The sequence below is a fragment of the Molossus molossus genome, unplaced genomic scaffold (genome assembly GCF_014108415.1).
Source record: "Molossus molossus isolate mMolMol1 unplaced genomic scaffold, mMolMol1.p scaffold_m16_p_7, whole genome shotgun sequence".
Classification (NCBI taxonomy): Eukaryota; Metazoa; Chordata; class Mammalia; order Chiroptera; family Molossidae; genus Molossus; species Molossus molossus.
In genome coordinates this window covers 48566167-48586077 of record NW_023425401.1, presented here as the reverse complement: position 1 = coordinate 48586077, position 19911 = coordinate 48566167, and the positions used below count along the sequence as shown (strand labels likewise).

The 19911-nt window shown below is 33.5% G+C and overlaps 1 protein-coding gene across 3 annotated transcripts in view; it reads left to right on the top strand.

The window, feature by feature from the left end:
- CACNA2D1 (calcium voltage-gated channel auxiliary subunit alpha2delta 1) overlaps positions 1-19911 on the top strand; it is a 509634-nt gene that overhangs the window by 451960 nt on the left and 37763 nt on the right. For 2 of the 3 annotated variants that reach the window (XM_036247166.1, XM_036247165.1), the window contains 5 exons: positions 2057-2128; positions 3694-3765; positions 5962-6023; positions 11127-11203; positions 13162-13222. In XM_036247166.1, the coding sequence (XP_036103059.1) occupies positions 2057-2128; positions 3694-3765; positions 5962-6023; positions 11127-11203; positions 13162-13222 (344 nt within the window). The remainder of the gene's footprint in view (positions 1-2056; positions 2129-3693; positions 3766-5961; positions 6024-11126; positions 11204-13161; positions 13223-19911) is intronic. The other variant, XM_036247167.1, reaches the window with a different exon arrangement.

The window sequence follows — 19911 nt, the reverse complement described above, 5'->3', positions numbered from 1 at the left end:
TGGTGCTTTCTTATTAGAAGATATTGCTTTTGCATTTTTTAATAACTGTACCTATGATAGATCTTTTAAAAAATGGTCAGCCAGATTGCCATTTAAATAGTACAAGTTACTCACTGACATTTTTCTTTCATGATTTCATTTTCTTCTCTGTGTCTTTATATGTTGGATTGGGACATCATCTTCATATTGCCAATTCTTCCTGATAATGCCTCCTCCATGCATGCTGTTTGGGTCTGGTCATGCTATGTACTATCCATTGCATGTAAGATAATATTCTTATTTATGTTATTGATTGTTTTGAGTTTGTTTTGCAGTGAGTTTATTAAAATTTTAATGCTGGTATGTTGGAGTTTGTGTGAAGATCATTTATTTCATGGGACTTTGATCAATTCTGAGTAATATTTTCAACTATAGAGAATCCTTTTGTTAGAGGCTTTCTCAGTTTTTTTTTTTTTTTTTAAAGGATTAGAATTATTTTCAACATTGATTTTTATTTTCTTCTTATGAAATATGTGACATTTCAAACCAATGATATGCTTCTGAGGCAATAAGGTGCTGTCCAAACAATGGTCAGTATTGAACTATCTAATACTTATTTTTTCAATAAAATTGCCAGAGTTGAGATTATTTTTGTAAACTTGCCTTTCAAAAAATCCTCATTTATCAAAACCCATGGGAATCATAAATTTTCATCGTTTAAATGGAGTTACTCTTTAAAGGAAGGCATTTTTGGTATAATTATAAATTAATACATGCCATGTGTACTTATTTATCATCACTTGTGATAAATAAGATATGGTTAATTTCAGTACATTTTAATTATCGGTATTGTCTTGGGTAGTCAGTCCTCCTAAAACAGTCTTTAATATAGTGATGATCTCAATATATTTTTGAAGAGCCTGTGAGACTGAAATTATTAAAATTCCAGTGACCTTGCACTAATACAGCATTGTTTGTAGATATTACTTCTAATTAACTATCATAGTTTAGTAATATTTTATGAAACATTAAATATCAGGTTTCTAAAATTTTGCAACTATAACCTTGTAGACACCTATTACGATTTTATTATTCTTGTGAACTTTGACATTCTACTATGGCATGTTGCATTACTTGGCAAGTGTTATAAGAGAATCAGTATATCTTTGTTTATCAAATGGTTTAGTAAGTTTTCATTTTATAATTGACACATTTAAAAAATGTCATAGGTAAATTTGCCAGGCTTAACTTTTATTTTGATTCATTTATATAAATAAGTAAAGAGTCTTTCTTGTTCCACAGTGAATATTATTTATTGTTGGACAGCAGCAGGAAGTAGCCTTCAGAGATGTTAAAACAGGCAATAGAATTTGGTTAACTCAGGGTTATTATTCTGGTTAGGCTTCAATTACAGTAGCTAATTTTTATTAAAATTCTTATGACAGCCACACATTTTATCTTATAAAATGTACTTAATCTGACTTATTAAAATATATGTAAAACTTCTGAGATTTAAGTACCTGAAGCAAATTTGCATGTTTATGCATTTTAAAAAGGAAAAATATGTTTAAAAGAGATTGTTTTGCTTAACAAATTCAAACATAGTTTTAAAAATATTTCCCTTCACTTAATTTCTTATTTCTTAATAGATACAAATAGGAAGGGATATTATTGATGTATTTCCTTTGTTATATTGCTAAGTATGTTATCCATCTGGCTATATTTTGCTCCTTTCCATCATCCTAATTAAAGAATAAAATTGTGAGTGGATCTTCAGAAGCCATTTTCCTCCAGAACTTGTGATTCTAAATGTAGTATCTAACACAGCACTCAAAATACTGTCTTCAGCTGGTGATTAATTAAAAGTTGCTGTACTTAAAGCTCAAATTCGTATCCTTTTAAAATATAGATATGAGAGAATATACCTTTATATAATTATTTTTGTCAGCGGTTTATTATACCTTAGGTAAGTAACTTTTACAGATTAATTTTATATTTAAATATTAATTGAATTATTCAATACATAGCATCATTTTACAATGTCACATTTGCTCAGTTATTATTATTTTTTGTGTAGAACCCCAAATCTCAGGAGCCAGTAACTTTGGATTTCCTTGATGCAGAATTAGAGAATGATATTAAAGTGGAGGTGAGTGTAATCAGTAGGCCTCAGGTCAAATGCTGAATCACCCATTCCACAAGTATATGTTGACCAGCTGCATTGTGTTGGGTGCTCTCTCCGGTACTGTATACACAAATTTAGATGTTTTTGTCTTTAAAAAATTCTAGGTCCTGGGCTCACTTATCCAAAAGATCATATGAAAAGAAATAAATATTTTAAGTTGGGTGTGACCTTAGTTTGTTTCTTTCTCATTTCACAGGTAGAGATATATTAAGTGTTTCAATATAAATGAAACATGTAAATTTCAATAAAAAGCCATATATGTGGAGGATGTTGATCTGGAAAAGATGGAGGGGATCTATTTGACTACCCAGTGAGCAGCATGCACAGGGAAGCTGACACATTTGTCTTAGTACTTGTTTTTTTGTTGTTAATCCTCACCTGAGGATATTTTTTCCATTGATTTTTTAGAGAGAGTAGAAGAGGGGGGAGGGAGAGAGAGACATATGGACTGGTTGTGTCATGCACGTGCCCTGACTAGGGCCAGGATTGAACCTGCAACCCAGGTACGTGCCTATGACCAGGAATTGAACCCTCGACCCTTTGGTCCAAGGGTTGATGCTGTAACCACTGGGCTATACCAGCCAGGGCTATCTTAGTACTCTTTACTCAGAAATTTTCTATTTTGTTTCAAAATCAAAATTGCATGTCACTTTTTCTGAGAGAGTCTTCCATCAGGATAAGGATAATCATTAATCATAATAGTATTATATTAAATACATGATATATGTCAGTCATGGATTCTCAATAGCCTTTCAAATTATTATTATTATTATTATTACCATTATTGTACCTGTTGTACTAATGATATATGAGGCACAAAGTGTTTAAATTGTGGAGCATGTTTCCTGTTACTCAGCTAGTAAGCAGCAGAGCCAGGTTTTGAACCAGGCTGTTGCACTCCAGAGCAGAGGATTTTAAGATTCTTTCAGATGGATTAATTCCTTCTCTTATCTATGCCAAGGCCACCATGTTTCTTTCATAACTTGTCAAAGTGTGTTTTAATTTGTTCTTGCTTTACACATTTTACACACGTATTCCCTCATTGTGCAATAGAATTTATTTATTATAATTATCCTGGGCCAAGGCATGGTGTTGAGATGTTTTAGGTGATTAAAGAATATTTGTTGCAAAAGATTTGATGTGATAGAGTAGGAGCGTGTCATACATAGTAAGGAGCTTAGTCTTTGGACTATCATGTCTTGGAGTAATTGTAATGATTATTTAACTTTGCTGAAATCTCAGTTTCCCCTTACTCAATCCCATAAAGTAATTGGTGACTCTTTTATTGATTACATTTCAAAAATTAATGACTGGTTGAAAATATTTATATTAAGGGTGTTTTTATTTTTTTAATTGATATAAAATGACTATAATGTGGTAGCTTTTGAAAGAATATTCCCAGAGAATAGCACCAAATACTAGTAAAACTATTTTTATTCAATTTGTTCTGAAATAAGATATATTTTAATAATCATACTTTTGTATGTAAATTAGTTCCTGCAATAAAGTAATTGTTCCTTTTTCCTTAGATTCGCAATAAAATGATAGATGGAGAAAGTGGAGAAAAAACATTCAGAACGCTGGTTAAATCTCAAGATGAGGTAAGAATTGTCAGGCTTATTCTTAAATAAATATATATGTTAATAATTGATATTGGTAGTTAGTGTTTTTGTCTATCAAAGCAACATTTATTTATAAAACAGGGATGTCTCAATAAGCAAAAAAAATTAAGGTACTCTGTTGTAGGGATATTTTCAATAAAAATTTTAACTCCTTAGTTTTTATAAAATAATGTTGCTTTGGGTTTCTTGATGTATTCTTATATTAATGATATGTTCTTGAAAATATTTTATGCCTTCATTTTGATCATTATAAGAAATAAAGCACAATGTAATGCAGATGTTCTAATTATTACATTCTATATATTTATTTGGGGTTTTAAAACATTTTTTGTTTGTTTACTTGTTTCTGGCTTGATTTATTTTAGTATACTATTTATACACTTTATAATAATTGCTCTGCATTTAAATTAAAATTAAATCAGGAGATAACACAGCTATCCCCATAAATCACTGGTACAAATAAGTAATAAACTTCTATTGTTTATTATTATTCCACTGACACGGAAGAACTCTTTATATCAGGAGTGTGTTTATCTGTTCATAGTCACATGTGGAGTAAATACACATTCATATTTTTGAGCATTTGAAAAAAATATAGAACTCAGAAGCTTTTGAGCCTGGAAATTTAAGTTAAACCTACCTATATGTCATGCTTTTTCAATGTAAAATTTCTCCTGAATTCCTCAGATCTTTTCGTAAAATGTAGTAAAGATCTTCATTTTCACGTAGCTTTCCTCATTTTAATATCATTAGGAGTCCTCATTACAAGAACATGGGGGAGGTGTGTATCAATTTCAGTCTTTGTGAAACTTCACTTTTATTTACTCAGACCTGAGCTGTGCTGTGTACCTCTCCATTCCTCAGAGGAGCAATGTCTACCATGTACTATTTCTGACAGTTTTCCCATATTGTTCCCCCAACCAGATCTCTGATGTGCACATTCTTTCTCAACTTAGAAATCGATTTTGTTTCTATTAAATCACTCTGATATTTTCCTCTTTATGATCAATATTAACCACAGAGTTTATCTATTACTGATAGTGAAAATATATTATCTTGTATGTTTCCTTAATTTGATACTATTTTTATACTAGTTTTATAATTTGCTGAACAGCACTAGTTGGCCATATTTTTTAGTAGTAACAATATGTAAACATTATTATTTTTTAATTATTTTAAGAATTTTACTAGTTCAAAACCTTCTCAGTACTCTGGTCATCCCTTCTCCCACTCTCCATCCACGTAAATAAAGTCATAGGGATGTTTGGTGTATAGAGGCAGCACTGCGTAGTGATTATACAATAATTTGGGCATCATACATTTTCCTTCATCCTTTCAATTAAAGTCATTTTAAGACTTATTTCTTCATCAATATTTTGTGGAAAATAATAGTATCTACACCAGTGGGTTAATTAAATGAGACAATGACTGCAAAGTATTTAGTTCATTGCCAAAGGCTTGCAAGTAACAACTTCAGTGAATGTTACTGTTCTGATGAGGATGATTAAGCTAGAGATAATTTAAAAAATTAAAAAATATAACTGTGTCATCACTATATCTAATGGAACAAAGAATAAAAATTTCTTTGCTATAATTCAGTAGCTGTGTATGAAAGATACCATATTCATGAGGTTATTTAGCACTTTACTTCCTCTCCCTGGTAGATCTAATTGTTTTTTTCAACCTTCATGATACTAATTAGTCTCTCATGATACACAAAACTATAATAATGGCTTAATAAGAACAGTAATATGCTAATCATAATTTTGGATCTAGACAACTGACTGCATTAATTTTCTGACATTACAACCATTTCTCTTAAACATACTCTAGTCTGGAATATCTGAGCCTTATTTAACATTGCATAGTCCTATTTTATTATTAAAGTTTATTTTTTAGGAAATGTTTTCCAAGTTTTTTGATTAATAATTTGGCATTAATTACTAAGATTGTACACTTGTAAGTTCTTAACATTTATCGTGTAGATGTTTATTTTTGTCCTACAATTTAGCTTTATACATACGTATACCTATAACAAAATAAAATAGAACAGATCAGACATTTGTGAAAAAGGATGTTGAATGACCACTGAATAATAGATCCTAATGTTTTGCTCTTCATGGAAATTTACATAGACTAAAAAGTGAGATTAACTACGTCAAACTTTTTTTCTAGAGATATATTGACAAAGGAAACAGGACATATACCTGGACTGCTGTCAATGGAACAGATTACAGGTAATTAACTATATTTATATGTATATTGAATAAAAGAATATTCACTTCGATTTCTTTCATCTATTTTAGTAGCCATTTTTCCAGTGGATGAATATTGTCTTTGCATTTTCATAAGCTATATTTAATATAATTAAAATAGAAATGTTACTTTTTCAACATTAAAAGGTTTAAAGTTATAGATTCTTTTTTTCAAAATGGAAAATATGGGAAAAAGCTAGGAATATAAAGTTTAGAAATGAAAACATGATACAAATATATTTGATATTTTGTATATGTTAGTAACAATAAATGTCGACAGTACACCCTTGATTTGTAGTTATCACCTCCACTGACCTCCTCATTGAAATTAGCTTACACCACTCACATTTTAAGTTGTAATTAACTTAAAAATAATATTCATTACATCATAGTATAATCTGATATAAAATGCTCAGTTGATATGTTACCCCCATGAGTAGCAATTTTGCAGTATCCCAATTCCTTCAGTTCACTGAGCCTTGTAAAATTGGACACGGTAACCCCTCCCCCTCATAAGAGTGTTAGATTCTAAGATTGTTGATGTCTTCATTTACTTTTAAATCCCCAGCTCATGAGACAGTGGCACAGGGTAGACATTCTGTATATATAAGAATAAAAGATTAAGATTTTCAGTTTGTCTTGTCCTGTCAAATTCAAAAAATGGTGTCCAAACTGCCATCAAAATATTTAAATCTGAAGGACTAGCCTGGCCCATGTGGCTCACTGGTGGAGCGTCGACCCATGCACCAAGAGGTCACCAGTTCGATTCCCGGTCAGGGCACATGTCTAGGTTGTGGACCTGATCCCCAGTGCGGGGCATGCAGGAGATGGCCAATGGATGATCTCTCTCATCAGCATTTCTATCTCTCTCTTCCTCTCCCTTCCTCTCTCTCTAAAATCAAAAAAGAAAAAATATTTAAAAATAAAAATGTAGCCTAATTAATAGCTTGTGATAGGTTCAACTATTTCTTAACACCTTCCCCCCATAACATACACATAACCTTTCAGGGGAGCCTAGGGTGCTAGGGACTCCTCTGGAGATATAGTGTTCCTATAATAAAAAACTGTTGTCTTTTGTGCTCCTAGGAGGGCATACAAAATAGATATAGAAGAAGAAGAGAACGTAGATATTAATGTCATGAAACAGTAACTGCCAGTCTTGCTCCACTTTTTCCTTTTTTGACATACTTTTGAATCTATTGAAAAACACCAGAATAGCTGGTTTAATTGTTTTTCTTGTGTATGTTTACTGATTTCTCTCCCTCATTTCTATTAGGCATTTCATTACATATATACAACCTTTATGTACATATACAAGTCATTAATTTTTCTTTATCTTTTATGACTATTGCCAGCTTTCATTTTTTGGATAAACTTGCCAAAAGATATAACAGCACAGAGGGAATCTAGGAGCCCTGTCTTTTTATTTATTTTTTATTATTATTATATTTTATTTTTAATCCTCATCCAAGGATATGTTTTCATTGATTTTAGGGTGAGGGAGAGAGAGAAACATCGATATTAGAGAGAAACGTTGATTGGTTGCCTCTCGAATGTACCCTAACCAGAGATTGAACCCACAACCTGGATTTGTGCCCTGACTGGGAATCAAACCCATGACACTCCAACCAACTGAGCCCCACCAGCAAGGAGCCCTATCTCTTTAGAGATGACTTTATGATAAAACAAGTATTGGATGTACTGTTGGGAATGTGCTCTATGACTTTGTTCCTTAGATGAACAGATTCCAAGTCAGAAGAATGGTTTCCTTTTGATCCTGACAACGAGTCGTCAATGACTGTTGGTCCAACTGCAGTTATAATTATACTTTGGGGGTATTTCAGTTCTCATTATACCTTACCTAAATGTGTTTGTAATACTTTTGGAAATGTCCTGTACATTCAACCCCTTTCAGACATACTACACAGTGTGGCTGGATTAATGTTTATTTCTCCAGGGTTGAACATGTCACTTCTTGATCACAAAACGTTAGTCTCTTCCCATTTTCATCCATGTTAAATTTGAACTTCCAGTTCTGATATTCACATCGCATATTTCTAGCCCAACCTGTCTGCCCTGTGTTTTTTCTCCCACACCCTCCCCATACAAACTACTGTTCTCTGAACAGGCCCAACTTTCCTACTATTGCATGTTTTCTTAACAAATTCCCTTCATCAATCTACAACTTTCAGCCAGATTTAATCTTCCTCCACTGTAAGTACTTCCCTGAATCTTTGTGCAAATAAATTCACAAACATTTAGAACAAAACTTTACATCTAAATTGAAGAAAAATGGCATGTATTGGTTTCATGAATGAGGTACCAAAGTTCACTTAATGATTTTTGTCTCCTTAAGCCTTGATATAATTTATCAAGGTATCAAAATTTGAACTTTAGTAATTATTTATATTACTAGAATTCTCTCATTTTAAATGAAGAATTTAGTTTTATAGTGATACATGATTGAGTTGAAAAGTATGTTATATTCCATTTAATTAGTTAATCATGTTTATGCAAGTCACAAAAATATTACATGGGATCTACTGTACATCTGGTGGCCACTGGCTTTAATAGACTTTAACTCCTAGGAGAAAATAAAGCAGCCTGGTCTATTGGTTTTATATGGAGGGAGGCAACCAACACTATGAGAGCATCGTTGACTGGAAATGTTGGTAAAGATCTTATCTACTGTAAGTTGAAGAAATAACTATTCCCTTAAGATGGAATAATTAAATTAAATGTAACTATTTTTCTATAGAGTGTAGCCAGGAATAACAACCTGAGACTTGCAGGCCAGATATATATTTAATATGTCAATTTGAAAACTTCTATTGTGTCCCGTGTGGCTTTCCACACTGTTTTTTATGGTACCTGAGACGTAACACAAGCTTACAGGATGACATTGTGGCAACCGCATGATATAATGTTATCGGTTTTAATTAGAAGTTTCTCTTAGCAATAAATGCTGATGGGGTAGTAAAATATCCTAATTTCCCTTGAGAGGAAATTTTAGGAGACAATCTTCAAATGCTCAGTAATTCTGCTCTATATCTTATAAATGGCAAGTGAATCATGAAAGGTCATCTCGTTTTCAGGCTAACTGCACTGCTTATTTTAATTTTAATCTCTGCCTCCACTTAAAGGAAGTTACCTATAAAATGAATGTAGAGATTTTCATTAAATCTATATAACATTTTATTTCTCTGACCTTTATCCATAAGGAAAGTTTATGGATTACTTAGTGATGGAGACTGTTTTGGGAACTGGAGATAGCAAGCATCCACCCATTTTGCTATCTTGACTGCATAGTTAAATTGTGGCAAATAAACCATTGTGGTTTTTTTATTCTTCATAGAATAAATTTTTAAGCTATTTAGTCATAAGAAGGAAAATCTGGAATTTTGTATTTTTTTCTGTTCTGTATTGTCCATAAAAAATGTAATGAGATCACAGCTCAGAAATCCATCCCAAGCCCAGAAAATATGAGGCTTGAATTATTTAAAAGATCTCCTGCAAATGCCTAGAAATGTTTAGAAGCTTAAATATGCATACCTTTTCCTGTATATTGCTAAATTTTATATTAAATATTAAAGGTGAATGCCGAATGACTCAAATGATCAAATCTGGCATCACTTTTTGAGAAAAGTTACTTTGGAAATCTTTGAGATAGCCTTATTTTTTTTGCATCCATTAGTTCATAAGTTTTCTTCTATATTTAAAGAATTGCAAAGGTCATGTGCAACAGTAAATGTGGATATGAAATACTTAGTAATGTCCTACACATATATATTCACCATTGTGAGAATAAAAGAATTACATATATGCAGTTGTATTATTGGAAATTGCATAACATTCAAATATTCTAATACATTTTAATAATCTTAATGCATTATATGTTTCATAAATTGGCAACTTCAAAACAGTAAGGTTACCTGACTGTCAGCTTTTTATTTTTTTTCATTCGTTAAGACAAGGCTTGAAGACAGGCTTGTCCAACAGTCCTGTGTCTAAAACGTTCTGAACTTGGGTTAGGTCTGCAGCGGACCTCTCCTCCAGTTTGCACATCTACTATAAGTTTAGAGTAGCCCATGACCCTGGAAGGTACTGAGCTCAAGACGTATGTACTTTTGTACCTGATAGCAATTTAGTGAGTGCTATGAAATATCCACAATAAATGAACTTGAAGTATTGGGTAAGAACCAATGGAATGAGCAGGACATTTTTCTTAGTGCTATAAAAGACTGTGAATTTTTCCTGTTAACAAACTAGACTCTGTGGACTTGTTCAAAGATTAGAGTATTAAAAGAGCAGGTATTTAGCCCTGTCAAAATAATATATTTCAGATGATCATATACATTATGCAGTAGAAATTATAATAATACTTATAATTGTAATTTTTAATAGCACATATTTGCAAAAGCTCTTTAACATTATATAGAATTCATTGATTTTATTTACTTTATTTAAATATACCCTTGTATTATTTTATCTTTTTCAACATTTTATTTTTTATTAAAAAAATTTTTTTTTTCTTTATTGATTTTAGACGAAAAGGAAGGTAGGAGAGAGAGATAGAAACATCGATGAGAGAGAACATGGATTGGCCACCTCCTGCATGCCCCCAACTGGGGATTTGGCCCACAACCTGAGCATGTCCCCTGTCCAGGAATCAAACCGTCGACTTCCTGGTGCATGGGTTGACACTCAAGCACTGAGCCACATTGGTTGGGCTTCAACACTTTTTTAAACAAAAGTATTTTAATACACTTTCTGGAATTATAGTACCCATCATATTTCTTTCTTAGCTAATTTATGGGCATATTTAGAAGCTTATTTTTTATATGTCTCTTCTGATTCCCTACAATGTAGAGAACTGGATGACTCAGGATTGCAAGACCGAATTAAGTACTCTATTAGCTGAATGCATTTTACTGTCAAAGTAATATGTCTTTTCCTTCCCATGAGGAAGATTTTGGGGTCTTTCATGAACTTGACGTGGTTTTTTTTTGTTTTGTTTTGTTTTGTTTTTGAGTTATGTTTCATTTTTGTTTGTTTGTGTTTATGCTTTTCTTGTTTCTATTGCAGTTTGGCCTTGGTATTACCAACCTACAGTTTTTACTATATAAAAGCCAAAATAGAAGAGACAATAACTCAGGCCAGATGTAAGTACTGTGGAAGCGACTTCAGGATTTTTTGCTATCTTCTAGTATCAAATGTTTAAAGGCGTCTAGATTTTGGAATACCCAAGGTTAATCCATTTTAGTAGCTGTTTATTACCAAATCTACAGCAATGATTCTAACCCATTCCAAACATGCAAGGAACAAGAAATATTCTACATGGATAGAATATGAGCAGGTACTCCAGTCTCACCGGCAGTCCCCACCACCCTTCCCTGCCTTGCTTTGTGCTCATAGAATCATTGCAGTGCTGTGTCCTCCGTTGCTGTTGTTTTAAAGGTCTTCTAGCTGATGCACAATGTTTCACGTAGTGTCTACTCATGGCACTGTGCTAGTAAAGCTTTACCTTTTCTTTCTTATTTTTGTTGCTTTTGGCAAGAATAATGTTGTGCTCCACATCTTCTGCTTTGTTTGAATACATTAAATTGCACTGGTCTTTGGTTTTGGTTTTGGCGATTGACTTTTTTCTCATAATCCAAATTAATGTCTTCAGTAACTCAAATGAATTGTGTTTTTTTTTTGTTGTTGTTAAGTATCATTTGGAATGTGGAGTAATTATTAACACTAGTGCATATTTCAAGTAATTATTAATCTTTATTTTGTTTTGGGTGACTAGATTTAGTAAAGTGAAATGACCATCATATTCTTTGTACATTGCTCAATTACTACCAACAACTTAAATTTTTTCTGGCACAATAAAGTAAAAAAAAAATGTATATGTATATATACCTTTTATATTTGACCTTAAATAAACTGGATTCTTTCATCCCTATGTTAGTTCTTTTTTACTCTCTGCAGTCCTGGTTCTCATAGTACATTGTGGTATTTTATACATTTTTATCACTTTCACTTGATAGATATGATGGTCTTTTAACAACCAGCAACTTTGCATGAGCTAGTTCTTCACTGGATAAATGAGGGGATGATTAGTGGGTTTTTGATGATTGGTGGATGTTTTTGTTTGTGGACTAACATTGGTATTGCACCTGCATTAACCACTTTGCAAAATAAACCCTTGAAATAACCACAGTACAGATATAGGGTGCTCTAGTGGTAATTGATGGACATACTTTCAGTCTTCAAAAATATGTGTCTTCTTTTCCAGACTAAAGCTGTACATAAATGAACCTTTGATCTATGCACAATATTTTTATTCAAGAAAGTCATTGAATAAAATATTGTTTGTGACCCCCTTTGCTTTACCCTCTTTTTTTTTGTTTGTTTCCCTGCTTTCTCTTTCTGATGGATTTTCACAGCAAAAAAGGGAAAAATGAAGGGCAAGTATTTTCTTGTTGCTCAATTTTTTTCTGTTTAGTACACTTGACATTTCCACTGATCTTTCCATTCCTATTGGATATTATCCTCTGTGCTTCTCATTGCTAGATTTTCCTCCATGATCACTTAAACCTTAGTGGCCAAAATGAGGAAAGAATATGTTTGTGTTTTCAAATGGAACCTTTTCACATTCAAGTTGTTTTTTCTTAGACTTAAATACTTGTGTGTTTTCATCTACTTACTAATTCATACTAATGTGAACAATGTTACTAATTCACTAAGGCATAAATAGGTTTGTTGACATCATTTTTTTTTTTTACCAAAATATTGATAAAATTTTTATGTTGGCATTTTAAATAAAATACCTGTTATGTAACATTGATAGAAATTAGTTTTTAAAGGTTCTGGTATGGTTAGTAAATGGGAAAATTATAAACATAGCATTTCCTCTGATATAACTATTTTAAACCATGTTATGAAATTAAAGTTGATTTTATTTTTGTGAGTATGGAGGAGATTTATATTAATTAATGTTTCAATTTAGGATATAAATAGTCTCTTTTAATTTTTCTTATTAGATTGTCTTTCTAATGCCTTCTTATTGCCATAGAATCTCAGGATATATATTCTCAATTGCTTATCTAACCCTGTAACGTTATCTTTGCAGATTCAGAGACACTGAAGCCGGATAATTTTGAAGAATCTGGCTATACATTCTTAGCACCAAGGTTGGTTTTTTATTTTATTTTAATTTTTATCATTTGTATGAATGATAATTGTTCTGAATTGGGGTCAAGACTGCTGCTCTGGTCTAATTTCATGCCAAATTATGGAACCAAAAGGAACAAGAACTTTAAAATCGAAAAGAATCCTGCAAATTCATTCACTTACCCATTTAGGTATTTACTAAGCAGCTACTATGTGCTAAGCAATGTGCTGATGTGGGGATGCAATTGTAAACAAGACAGATGTAGGCTTTTTTTTTTTTGGAACTAACTGTACAACAAAAATGAAGAATTATGTATTTGCATTGTGAGTATGTATACACATACAAACATACTCTATATATGTATGTTTTTATATTTTATGTAGATAGATACACACACATATATATATATTCACACATATACACTCATAGATATGTACAGATATATGTGTATATATACACATAAGAATTTATATACCTCCTAGAGGTCTTAACCACATATTAATTGTTTTAATACACTAACACAACTTTTTGGGAAAACATAATATAGTGACATTTTCTCACATACTCTTCAAGACTGACATTTTTTTTTCCTCCTGCTCAATTTTATTTCTTTTATATAATCCCACTTTTCTGTTTCTAATATATATTTTTATCTCTAGTTCCTCTTTTCATGTAATTTTTTGAAATTCTATTGAATAATCCAAGGGTGTTCTTTATTTTTATTTCTTTCCTTAGTTTTTGATTTCCCCTCTCTAGCAGACACAAGTAATATTCAAATAAATATAATTCCTATTAATCTAGACCAGTGATTTTCAATCAATTTCATCTCATGGCACACATAAAATAATTACTAAAATTCTTTGGCATACCAAGAAATATACTTTTTGCTGATCTGAAAAAAAGTAGGTATAATTTTGATTCATTCACACTGGAAAACTATTGCTGTGTTGGCTCGTGTCATTTTTTTTTTTTAATTTGACACTCCAAGGGAAAAGAGGTCAGTGCCCCTGACTAAATATTCAGGTATTGCAGGTTTTAAAAATTCTAATGGCACACCAGTTGAAAATCATTCATCTAAACTAAACTATTGAAGAAAATAGATTCAGGAGCTTGTATTCTTAATTTGTCACATTTTATACTTCTCAAGGAAATTACTCTCAGAACCCAATGAAGGCTCATTATAATAGGCTTAAGTTACTCTTTTATTTTATTTCTGCATAAGGATATCTGAATTCTTGGTTCTTTAAAATAGGGAATATGTAGTTCTTTCGAGAAATCTCTGTTAACAGAGCATGTTCCTGGCTTGATGAGTGACTCTGACCCTTACGCAGCTTCTCCTGCTTGAATCTCCTTCAGTGTTTGATACTCCTCATCACACCTTCCTTTGACTCTCTTTACCACCTCCTGCTTGATGACACGGTGTTCTGAAAACCTGCCTCCCTCCCGGCTGCATAGTCAGTCTCTTTCATGAACCTCTTTCCTTCTGCAGATCACTTCCACAGGGGTCCTCGCTTGGGCTCTCTTCTCTTCTTGTTCTGGGTCTACAGTCATACCACCTATCCAGTCCATGTGTACAGTCTGGGGTGATGCCTTCCAAATCTACAAGATGGCCATCTAGAAAACAAAATAGACGTAATATGTGGTTTATTGACATTATATTACAATATAGGATCAAACAATATATCTATTTCAAGACTTTATATCTGTACTACATTTTCCTATATGAGACTCATATTTATGGAAACCTAACAGGAATCTTTTTTTTTAAAACAAAACTCACATTTTATTTACATTGAAATAAACTATACAAAATTGACTTTCTTCACCAAAAATAACAGCAAGAGTGTCTGTATTATTCATAGATAACTACAAAACACATTTTTGTAGGTTTTCCAGGTTTGCTTATAATTCAAGATGAGGCAGTAGATGTAGTCATTGAAAATGACAGAATAAACCAGTTGTCAGTACCTGTGGCTTCTGATCTTGACTTGACCATGAAACAGAAGTGTTCAACATATACCTGCAAAAAACCTTATGAAGATATCGGTTCAACAAAGGAATGTAAACAGCAACATCCAGATGTGGAACAACACTGGCAGGTTCTTCTATTCAATCTTTAACTGTAACCTGTTCCTTTAAGATCACTGGATAAAGACAAAATCTACAATGAAATCCTTGTTTGGCAAGCTGATGTTTCTTTCACTGTCTGGTAATTCCCTTAGCTGTACATTACAGATACTGAACAGCATACTTAAAACTCCTGCTATTCCAAGGTTAGTCATGAGCTTCACCTCCTCAAAATGTATTTCTTCAAAGAACTGATAACTCAATACCTGACAACTGGATCCACAGTGATAACAAATGTTATGTCGAAAATGACTTAACTAAAACAATTTCAAAGTTCCATCAGCAGAGACCGTGCAGAAGTGCAACATGGCCTTTTTGATGCTGTTTTCTGGGAGAACAGTTAATTCTCCAAAGCATGAGAGTTCAAACAGGGGCCATTTAAACAGGCAGATTATTAATGGCTAATGTACTCAGGATATTCAGTGATTAAGTGGCTACATGCACCTTATAGCTTTTCTATGTTCTCTTTAATGTGCCTCAAATTCAGTGTCTCCTAAACCTTTGTTCTCTTTGGAGAATTCTTCTTCCTGTGTTGCCTCATTGAAGAAAATACCATCCTTTCAAATGCCCAGTCTTGAAACCTGTTAGTTGTCTTTACTCCCTTTCCTTCATATGTAACTTCTGATCTATCACTAAGCCCCACCAAACAGAATCTGTCTTGTGAATATCGAGTATATCTGTTGAACTCTGCTGCCTCTGTCCTAGAGCAGGGCGCTGCCTCCTCTCCCCTGAACTGCTGCAGCTGCTCCCAACTGATCTCCCCTCCTGCGGTATTTCCCCCACTTCCTAATCCCGCCTTCTAGCTGCAACCAGAGAGAGTTTCTGATGTGAATAAAATTATGTTTCTCATCTGCTAGAGACCAACCAATGGCTCAGTATTGTCCTCATGACAATCTTTACTTTGTATTATGACTTTAAAATTCTTTGTTGACCAGTGTGGTTCTGCATACTCTAGATCAGGGTCATCAAACTACAGCCTACAAATATGCAGCCTGTTTTATACACACAGTTTTATCGGAACACAGTTTATTGATGTATTGTCTTCCACTATGAAGGTAGGGTTGGGTAGTTGTGGCATAGGCACTAGAACCCACTGAGCCTGAATCATTTACTTTCTGGCCTCTTAAGAAAAAGTTAACCTTTACTCTACATTTCAGCCATACTAGACTGCTCTCAGTTCCTAAATGGACTGCCTTTACCCTTACCTCTATTTAATTACTAATATTCTTTTCTATTTTGGACTATACTCAGACAGACTCCACCCCTACCCAAACCCCAAATTCAAACTTCTTGATCTGGGAATTTCTTTCCCATCTTCACTGAATTGGACACCCTGGCTGACTGCCTCATAGAATACTGTATTTATTATAGGAGCAGCAGCCACATTTTATCTTATTTACTTTTCCCAACATAGCCACAAATGTGTCGCTTAACTATTCAATACCCAACATAACATCCATTGCCCGGTACATAGTAGGTGCTGAATAAATATTTGGTAACTGTGGAATCTATAAATATATGAAGAATATTTTAAAAATCATATGATTAACAATAACACTTGCAATATTATTATTCTTAATACAAGTACCTTTGAGCAACTTAAAACTGCTAAAATAAATTTTAGGTAGAAAGGAGACCATAAAGGACAGAACAAATGTCCCACAGAATATTTACATGTTCACACACTAACACTGTAAGAAGAGATAGATATTACAGTGAAGTGATACATTGTCCATCTCACAAATGAGTTTTCCTCTGGGCAGCTTCTTCACTCATTCGTCCCGATTATTAAATAGCAGACCATGCTGATTGGCTTCCTGTACTCCACCATCGAACAAGACGGAAGACATGTTAAAAGTACAGGAAACTCACAGAGAGGATAAATGTATCTCACAATTCCAATTCCCAATCTGTAAGCAGTGGACCTTGTTTAGTTCAGCAAGGGTTAGCTGATGGGCCATTTCCATGGCCTAAGTCACATTCAGTGTCAACATGACTGATTGGAAGGCTGGAATTTTCTTATGTGTTTAGGGATGGAGCAAAACTTCCAGAAAAGGGAAGCAGTGTTGTACCTGTGGCACCTCAGTTAACACGCCCTAAGCCCCTTTCATGCATAAATATATTTACTGCTCAAAAGAGCTCTCTAATAGATTAGTGTTATTGCATTTCACAGATCAGGAAACAGGTTTAGAGAAGTTAAATAATATGGAATTTGAACCAGTTTCCTTGTTACTGCGAGATATTAATATGTATACCGAATGTACAAATGCTAATGGATGTCAAAAGAACATTCAGTACATCTGAGTAAAGTATTTTTGTAGGGAAGGATTGCTGAGGAAGTGAATACTGAATGTGTATGCAAAGAGCTGTGGAAAATAAAATGATAAAAAATTGGGAGAGAGAAAAACGGGCGAGAAAAGACAGAAAGTGATGTGGTATAGGACAGAAGCCATATATTTTTGTCACTGTTACTAATGAGAGACAGTGTAGCAAACTCTAGAGCAAGACAATCTGGGTCTGTTACCCAGATGTTCATTGTCACGGCTGTGTGACTCAAGTTCTCTGCACCTTAGTCTCTTTACTTTCAAATGTTGCATTAGTAATACTTGTCTCATAGAGTTTGTATAAGCTTTAAATGAGATAATGCATGCCAATTATTTATCAGAGTTTTTGGTGAGATATGAGTTCTAAATAAATATTAATTATTATTTATGATTGTAGTAAAAGTAGTAAGAGGAAGGGAAGGAGAGAGGATTATTAAAAAGCAGTTATTTTAAAATATTTACACAAGAAAACTTGCAAATTTTAAAGATATATAACCATCTTTGTTAATTCCCAAATAAATTAAACTATTTTATCCTGATTAATAGTCAGTTTTTGCAGTTTCCTCAATTTTAAAACTACTGCAAACGGAAAATGTTGTGAATTGAGAGGCACAGAGCATTCCTGCCTGTAAGAGGCATACTGTCACAGGGAGGAAAGTCTAAAACATAGGTTAATTTTGATATCTTTCTTGGATATTCAGAAATGAGAAAGGCGTTCAAAGAAGATGAGTTGGAATGAGAAATAACAGTATGTGACAGTCTAAAGTTTAATGCTAATCTGTGATATATGTCCTATTAGAGTTTGTTGAACAGAATGAGAACAAACTCATTTTCAGTTTTCTAGAAACAGATAATTTGCCAAAATTTTAATACTAAAGATATGTAGTTTCAAAGCCTTTTAAGTTGCAAAGCTAATTTGGTCAGAAACAGAAAGTGACGGAAAGAGGTTGTAACTTTCAGGCCCTGAAGGTGTTTCCAGCATATCGAAGTTGACTTGTTCCTTTAAAGCAGCCGTCGTCCTCCACCTGTGGGTCACGACCCCTTTGGGGGTCGAACGACCTTTTCACAGGGGTCACCTAAGACCATCGGAAAACAAATATTTCTGATAGTCTTAGGAACCAAGACACGGCTCCTCTATCTGTGTCCAGGCGGGTCCGCCCACATGCAGATACGCCCACATACAACATGAGGAACTGTATCAAAGGGCATTGGCATTAGGAAGGTTGAGAACCACTGCAAGCCATGCAAATATTTTTTCACCTTGCTGCTTCACTTTTCTGAGGAATCATTTTCCTAAAAGAAACTATTAAATAATGATCAATGTGTAAAATTGATCTCCTCTAGAGAAACAGTGCCTCAGGTGTATCAGCTGGTCTTCCCACATGTCTTTGGGGAACAATTTAGAAATTTTGGTAACAATTGGTATTGTTTGGCCACCCACTGTCATGTGTGATTCCTTTGTGACAAGAACCTAAGAAAGAGTGATTATCTTGAGTCCTCAAGCTCCAGGCCTGTGTCGAATAATCATTAGGCTAACAAGCAAGCAACATCAATGCTGTCTGTCTGACCCCACATTTGCCTCTCAGATATTTCCAGCAGTCTCTTTCTGGTTACTGCCTGTGGCATAGGCACACTCCACCTGGTGGGTAATCTTCTGTGGTCCTTATTACTGAGAACTCATTCCACAGACACAACGTCCAGTTTTCATTTTTTAAATCCTTTCACGTTTGTTCCCATGTAATTCAATAGCTCTCCTTAATGGTACTTTCAACACTTTTGGCTTTCACTATCAGTAAACATCAGACTATTAATTGATTGCCTGGTGTTTACTGTAACCAGGGGTGGTCAATATCTTGAATGTCAATAATTTCTTTAGATGACTTCAAAATGCAGCACAATTCAACCAGCAAGGATAAACAGCAACAACAAAAACATTATGCCATTGTCTAAATAAATTGTTCACAGAACTAAGGGGCTTCTGTTGGTACAGGTTAGAGTTGCTTGTGGCCTGGAGCTCTGCAGTAACAAAAGGGCACAGAGGGCCAGTTCAAAGCACATGGTGAGGTTAAAACACACTGATTAGGGATGGGAAGACTTGGCTCCTCCTCAGTGCTTGACCATTTATTTGCTAGTTATGTGCCTTTGGGTAAAAATTCAAATCTTTTTTTTACAAAATCTTTGAATTTCAGATTTTTCAACATTGAAGTGTTAAATAGTTTCTGATAAAGTGAATTTTAGGATTAAATGAGCTTAGAAA